Source organism: Nicotiana tabacum, chromosome 15 (genome assembly GCF_000715075.1).
Source record: "Nicotiana tabacum cultivar K326 chromosome 15, ASM71507v2, whole genome shotgun sequence".
Lineage (NCBI taxonomy): Eukaryota > Viridiplantae > Streptophyta > Magnoliopsida > Solanales > Solanaceae > Nicotiana > Nicotiana tabacum.
The window spans coordinates 10,920,188-10,927,873 of record NC_134094.1 but is presented as its reverse complement, the minus strand read 5'-3'; the positions used below and the strand labels follow the sequence as shown (position 1 = coordinate 10,927,873).

The following is a 7,686-nucleotide window of genomic DNA, read 5'->3' as shown; positions in this document are numbered from 1 at the left end:
TCCAACTTATGATTTTAAGCTTATAAGCACTTTTAGTTTGACCAAATTTTTTACTAGTTTATCCTTAATAATATTTTATAATTCACAAAATACTTTTTTCCATTTTTTTTTTTAACTTTTCTCTTCATTCCATATTTGTTGTTCACCATTTTATTTAGAAAGAAACTTTTAAATTTATAATATTTTGTAAAGTTTTAGGAGTATTTTAATCATTTTAATTAAAAAAAATAGCTTATCAATTTTTTTTTTATCAAACGCATCAACTGCCTATTATCAATTTCAACACTTCTATCCAAACATATAAATACTTATTTAAAAATTAATTTTCAGCACTTCAAGTTTATTAGATATTTACAATTAGCTAATTCAAACGAACTCTATATTCGACCCTATATTTACTTTTTTATATTATGAAAATCCTAATTCCGTGATATTTTAGACCAAATTGATTTGCTTAAAATGAGGTTGAGGAGCAGACACCAAAAAAAACAGCCGCTTCTCAACTGTCAGGCTCAGAATACTATAAATAGCAACCGCCTTGTGTTTCACTCCGCCCCTCTGCCACCAATTTAATTATTTTCGCTGGTAAAATTAAAGCTTATTTTCCTCCATGTCAAGTTCAAAGGGAAGTCGCAAAGGATCAAAACCAACTCATAATTCTCGTCGCCAATTCAATAATCAAAATTGGGTAATCAAATCTCCTCTCAATCAAAATCCAATTGATCCAATAGAAGTTTCAAAACAAGAATCCATTTCAGAGTTTATTCCAAAAGACCAAAAAAAGCCTCAGAATCACAAAAATTCCAAAAGGGTATCCAAGAATGGGCGTGCTCATGTGGTTAATGGAAACTTCGAGAAGAAAGAGGATGAAGTAGATATTGTAAAACAAGAAAGTGCTAAAGAGGAAGAAAAGAGTGGTGAAAGTGTAGAGAAAGTGAAAGTTGAGGGGCCTGTTTTGTATAATAATGATGTTGATTGTATTTGGAGACGGCTAGAGGAGCTGCAATTGGGTGCTGAGGAGCCCGAGTTATCGGCTGAGCAGCTTAGAATCAATGATCAAGCTCAGGAAGATGAGGTAAAGCCTTATATCCTTATGTTAAAAAAGTTTAAACTTTGATGTCTATCGACTATAAATTTAATATTTTATAATTATTATTACTAAATATGTACGGTAAGTCAAATTAGCCTGTTAAACTCGCACTTAAGGTGTAGCATAATGGTTAATGAAGTGGGAGGAGAACCATAGGTCTCGGGTTCAAATCATGTCCTTTTGCCTAAGTCCGTTACATTGTGCTGGTGGAAAGTAGCAAGTACCCGATAGAGTAGTCGAGGTGCGTGCAAGCTGGTCTGGGTACCACCGTCATAAAAAAACATGTTATACTCCACAAAAGAGGTGCCGTCTTTCACTGCTAGGCCTCTCACGTTGTGGTGTTGGTTTAAGGATTACAATGCAGTGAGAGTAGTATATGATGTGGACATGTCACTATTCGACTCGAAATGAGTGGGTAAAATGAACAAATGGTTGTCGTCTTAAACAAGCCATAGATATTTGTATCGCTATAAATCATCTCATTAAGGGTAAAATGAAAAGTTTAAAATATAAAGAAGATATCGTTTTAGACAGACTAAAAATGAAAGAGTATCACATAAATTGGAACAGAGGGAGTATAAGTTAGATTAGCACGTTAAACTCCGTGTCTAGTCAAATATCTTTCTTGACAACTAGCTTCTCACATTGTGGTATAGGTTTTAGGATTTCAATGCAGTGAAGTCGTATCTGATGTGGAAAAGTTATAATGAACCTTGTCATTGTTCAATTCGAAATGAGTGGAAGATGGTTAAAAAATTGCATCTTGCATTAGCATGTCCTAGGTTTCTTATGGTTGGGCTAGTATATGACAAATAGTTGAAGAATCTTGTGTGAGAGGGAAAATTGTTTCTTTTTCTTTCTCATTTGTAAATATGTTTGTGGAGATATGGCTAATATGAGCTTAACTTGTGTGAGTGTCAGTGTGCCATATTGTGGTGTATTGAGATAATTAATTGTCAAGAAAATACAAAATCCTCTTCTCTGTATCTCCCTCTCCATCTTTATTTTCATTTGCTTATTTAAAGCACATTTGACATTATACATGGTTCTTTGCAGTTACTAGTGCTGGAATCAATTTATGGTGACAATGTATTCATTCTTGATAGACAAAATGGCCTACGATCTTTTCAGGTATTGTAGTGCCTTGATAAACTCATAAACTATGCTTTACTCTGAAAAACCAAAGCTCATTTTGTGCTAATTTGCAGATTCATATACATATTGAAGTTCCTGATGGGCTGACGGTGTTTGTAAATTTAAGTTCCTCTGGTGCTCTAGGAATATCAGAGGATAGTTCACCTGAGTGCTCATACTCCTTCAAAGTTGAGCATTTACCACCAATTGTGTTAACATGTTTATTACCTAAATCATATCCGAGCCATCTTGCTCCTCACTTTACAATCTCTGTCCAGTGGTTGGATTCGGCAAAAATTTCCTCTCTTTGCTCCATGCTTGATTCAATCTGGAAGGAACAATTAGGTCAAGAGGTTATATACCAGTGGGTGGAATGGTTGCATAGCTCTTCTCTTTCTCATTTTCAGTTTGATCAAGAAATAAAGTTACGTTTTTGTGCCAAGAGTCATATTGGAGATTGCCGAGCAATTTCAGGAACTGTCTCACCAGAGGTTGATATCCCCTCACTCAAGAACTATGACGAGGAACAACGCCATGAGAATTTCCGTAGAAACATTCATCAGTGTTGCATATGTTTCAGCGAATTTCCTGGTATTTTCGAAATCTTGTGCTTTATTTTCTTTATAATAGTATATTGTACAAAGCCCTAATATCCCTGGAATTTAAAAAATAAACTTGAGTCCAAAAGTCAACCGACAAGGTTTCAGTCCAATCATTGATTGGAAGTTGTCTGATCCATCAAGTTAAGGAGGAAGTTTACTTACGATTCCACCTTCTTGGTAACGAGGAGTTTCTTCTTCATGAATGGTATTGAACATTTTGCTGCCTGTTTTGCCACCTTTGGAAGTGGTAACCAGTTAAGACTCCCACGTTTCTCTGATATTTCTATCTCTATAAGGAAGATAAGGTTGTGGATTCATATGCTTATCTTTAATATTCATTGCCCCGTTGTATCTCCTTGGTTGTTGTTTGAGGAAAACAATTAAAACAACATTCTATTATTATCTCTGCTCATTCTGTGGTTTAACTTGATTCTTACAGTTATTCTTCCCATCGTAGGATCCATCCTGTTCTGTGTACGAATGCGTGCATTTTCAGTTTTAGAAAATACGTGAACACACACACAGAGATATACCCGCCTCTTCCCCTTGTGCACATTAGGCGTTAACATATAGGAAATTGGATATCCAATAACCTCTCAAGTGATAAGTGGGTTCTGAAGCTTTTGTTTTTATCAGGTATGGAGTTTGTGAGGCTGCCATGTCAACACTTTTTCTGCTTGAGTTGCATGAAAACTTACTCCGATATACATGTCAAGGAAGGTACAATCAGTAAGCTTCTGTGTCCTGAGGCAAAATGTGGAGGTATGATTCCTCCGGGTTTGCTAAAGCGGTTACTCGGTGAAGTGGAGTTTGAACGTTGGGAATCATTGATGTTACAGAAAACGTTGGAATCAATGTCTGATGTATGCTACTGCCCAAGATGCGAAACAGTATGCATCGAGGATGAAGATGTGCATGCCCAATGTGCAAAATGCTTCTATAGTTTTTGTACATTATGCAAAGAGAAGCGTCATGTCGGAGTTACGTGCATGACACCAGAAATAAAGCTTCGTATTTTGCAGGTATTTGTCTTGTCTTAACTTCATTATGTTCTTCTCCTTACGAAGATTGGCCTGTTTATTACTAAAAAGAAGAGCTTATGTTAAGGATTGTCCTACACATTTTCTTTTACCTCCTCTAGATGTTGGTTAAGTTTCACTATCAACCAATCAATCAACTATGCCTCAACGCAAATTAGCAAGATTCCATTTCGCTCTATTTAGCTCCATTTCATTCGAACACTAAAGAATTTGTCTTTTAAGTAAACTTAGGAGTTTTATAGAATTGGAGGTTCTCTAAGTCACAAACTTATCTCTACAGAGATATACAAATCTCTAATTCGCATAAAAATCTCCTTACACCAAACGGTCCAAACCTAATGTAAGTGTAGTAACAACAACTAAGCCTTAATCCCAACTAGTTGGTATCGCCTGTATGGATTCTTTGCTTTCATAATGTTTTCTCTCTTTGTGGTTTTTAGTGTACATTGTCCCTTTTTATCACCTTCAATCATTGTATTGTCGCGCCTACATAGCAGTGCTTATGGAGGTCTACAAACTAAACCATTTCAATCAACCTTATCTCATTTTATCCTCTATTACTTGCACCGTCTGTGTAATCATTTATAATCTTGTTTAATCAAGGGTAGCTTACATTCAGTAAAATACTTGATATAATCATGAAGCACAATTTTCACGGAAGTACATTCATGTAAAATTATTATTAGGGATTTCCATGTCCTCGATTAATTGATAAAGAATGGAAAGGCCGAAAACGAAAAGGCCTTAATTGTCAACATGGACAATTCCTTTAGATGTTATGTTGTGTTCCCCTCTACGACCTTCCAACGGCCCACAATGCTGAAAATATGATAAGTTAGGTGCCAATTTCCTGTTCTTCCTCCAATAGATCTTGGCCATAGAAAATAGGCACAACAAAGTAGTCTAAAAGGTTAAACCCTAAGGTAGCCTGGTTCATAAACATTTTTACAACGTATTGGAAATACTGTGAGGGTCTTCCCCAGGATTCTAGTACTATAAGGAAGAGCTGATAGGGATCTCCTTCTACACTCTACTATTCCATGTTAATGATATTTGCACTTTGAGACCATCGTTCTTCTATTTCATAACCTATCTATCTGGAGGTTTATATTTAGCTCTTGTCCGTTTTAATCTATTGCATCAGGAGCGACAGAATTCATCTCAACTGAAAGATGACCAAAGGCACCGTGAGAAAGAAATAATCAATGAGATTCTCAGTATGAAGGAAATTCACCGTTCCGCGAAGCAGTGCCCTTCCTGTAAGATGGCTATCTCGCGAACTGAAGGCTGCAATAAGATGGTTTGCGATAATTGTGGAACATATTTCTGCTATCGCTGTAATCAGAAAATTGAAGGATATGAGCACTTCAGGTTTGGTACAAGTTTAGACTGTAGAATGGCTTCACGTATCGTATGCCCTCTGTCTGTGACCTTGATATTTCATTTATATGCTTAATTTGAGGAGCTTTTTCTTGTTAAAGGGAGGGGAAATGTGAACTTTTTCCACCAGAAGCAATTCAGATGTGGGAAGAGAGGATTAATCATCGCCAAATGGTTGGTCAGATTCAAGCTCAAATCCATGCTAATCATGGTCATCCATGCCCTAATTGTGGCCAAATGAATGCAAAGGTAAGACGGGTTCTCAATGTTTTTTTCTTAAAGCCGTTGTTTCGGACCGCTTCATATTTGAAGTTGAAATGTTAATGCAGAATGAGATTATGAGTGTCTGGCTAATCGCGCCTCTCCTGTTAATTGTCTTGCCTATAACTAGAGATGATTTTAGTTGAGTTCTTTTTCGCCCACGTTTTCCCGATTAGTGTGATGGTCATACCCATAGTCATATTAAATGATTCTCTAACTGTTTTGATGGTCATACCCATAGTTGTCATATTAAATGATTATGTAACCGGTGTTTTGAAGGGGAGTCTTGGAGCAATGGTGAAATTGTCTCCATGTGACCTATAGGTCACGGGTTTGAGCGGTGGAATCAGCTACTGACGCAAGCATCAGGGTAGGCTGGCTACATCATACCCCTTTGGATTTCGGCCCTTCCCCGGACCTTGCGTGAACGCGGGCTCTGGGCTACCCTGCCCTGTAACCGGTGTTTGACTTATAGGAGTAACTAGTTTGTGCGTGTGCTGTGTGCATTGTTGGTAATCATAAAAGTATGTTTACACAACTTGTTTCAGATTTTTATGCTTTCGAAATACTTCACTATATTGGCTTATTTGTCTGGCAATATCCACTTCCAATAGTTGTACCTATTATAAGCTACTCAAACGTAGAGAAAGTTGTGAACTACTTTTTGCTTCATATACTTTTTGTTAATGCAGTTGTTGATTATTCTCTCTGAACCGTGAATTGAGCTTTCAGAGAGATTAAATTCTCCATTTTGTTTATTAGAAGGTGTTTAACATCATCATGGAGAGGATATATGGCTTAGTGTTATGAGAAAAAACATTGAAAGTTATTCTCTCTATGGCGAGCTATTGAAATTAGCATATGAACTTTTATTCTCTCTATAGAGTTTATGTTAGAACTCATAATGTTGTTCATATTCAGTTATTCATTCTTTACTGTATTGTATCTGTCTATAAGTGGGGAAAGGGTGGCACAGTAAGTAATGCAGAAACCTTCTCATCGTCTACTTTCTTACAGTTTTTCCTGCCGTTGAGCAGATATATTCTCTTCATTTTCCTTCTTTCTGTTTAACATAGTAGCTAAGTCGTCCCCGTTTTCCTTTGTTGTCACCCTCACAGGTTGGCAATAACAATCACATATTCTGCTGGGCGTGCCAAAATCATTATTGTTACCTTTGTAGAAAGAATGTAAAACGAAGCTCCCAGCATTATGGACCTAAGGGCTGCAAACAACATACTGCTGAATAGTCCGAAAGAAAATTTCAATTTAAGGGGATTTCTCCCAGAAAATTTCATTGATCTTTGCTCATTGAAGTCCATATTGTTCGTTCGTGCTTAAGGCAGAGGTTGATGGTTATGATCCTAGCTATCACCGAAGGACTCTTCTCCTATGTGATATATATGGCATTTTCACAGCAGTTGTGAGGGGATACAGTAGCGTACGCAGAACTTTGTGCAAGTTCGTTTAGACAAAACTTTGAGGAATAGTAAGGGCGACGCCGACATAACCAGCAGATTTTAACCACTGCTCTTTTTTTTCTTCAAAAAGATAAAAGAGTTTTGCTGAGTTTTAAATTATCTTTGGGGTAGGTTCATATCATTCAGTGTCACAAGTTGTCATTACTCTTTTTTTCCTTTTTGTGGCTTGGCTGTCTTGGAGCAACGGTAAAGTTGTCTCTGTGTGACGTATAGGTCACGGTTCGAACCGCGGAAGCTGATGCCTTATGCACCGGGCCGCATTTTTGTCCTGGCTGTCAAATTTGTCCCAGAGAAATATCTTCAATGTTGTATTGCATACTTATTGGATGGAGAGGGATATGTTTATTTATGTAAACTTGAAAGTGCCAAATTGATACCATTTCATTGAAATATGTGAGCATGGTTTATTTGCTATTGGGCCAATGGAGCTTCTTCATTTAGAAATTGCTTATTACTTGTGATTTAACTTTTATGATTAAAATTTTAAAATATAAAGTGGACGTGTTTGATAAAAAAAATACAACAATTCTACTATTTGCAGCAAAGACTAACAATGAATTTAATTACTATAAGAAGACTAGGGATGTGAAGATAGTTTGTTTGTAACGGGTGTTATTTGTTTTACTACTGCAGTCCTCCTCCGTTGTGTCTGATTTTGATAGTATGAGCAAAACTTTATAATACTAGTATTTGGGTACGTT

The 7,686-nt window shown here is 36.7% G+C and overlaps 1 protein-coding gene across 1 annotated transcript; it reads left to right on the top strand.

The window, feature by feature from the left end:
* Positions 1-490: 490 nt before the first annotated feature.
* LOC107778736 (uncharacterized) lies at positions 491-7,408 on the top strand. Its single transcript, XM_016599036.2, has 7 exons — positions 491-1,075; positions 2,147-2,221; positions 2,299-2,815; positions 3,463-3,848; positions 5,011-5,237; positions 5,348-5,495; positions 6,626-7,408. Exons 1-7 carry the CDS (start codon positions 611-613, stop codon positions 6,752-6,754), a joined length of 1,947 nt encoding a protein of 648 aa, XP_016454522.2. The 5' UTR covers positions 491-610; the 3' UTR covers positions 6,755-7,408.
* The last annotated feature ends 278 nt before the right edge of the window (positions 7,409-7,686 follow it).

Bases quoted from the DNA above. Each gene is read 5' to 3' on its own strand.
- LOC107778736 (XM_016599036.2), top strand. From the start codon at position 611: ATGTCAAGTTCAAAGGGAAGTCGCAAAGGATCAAAACCAACTCATAAT. The intron at 2,816-3,462 runs GTATTTTCGAAA...TGTTTTTATCAG, and splicing joins ATGTTTCAGCGAATTTCCTG to GTATGGAGTTTGTGAGGCTG. The intron at 3,849-5,010 runs GTATTTGTCTTG...CTATTGCATCAG, and splicing joins TAAAGCTTCGTATTTTGCAG to GAGCGACAGAATTCATCTCA.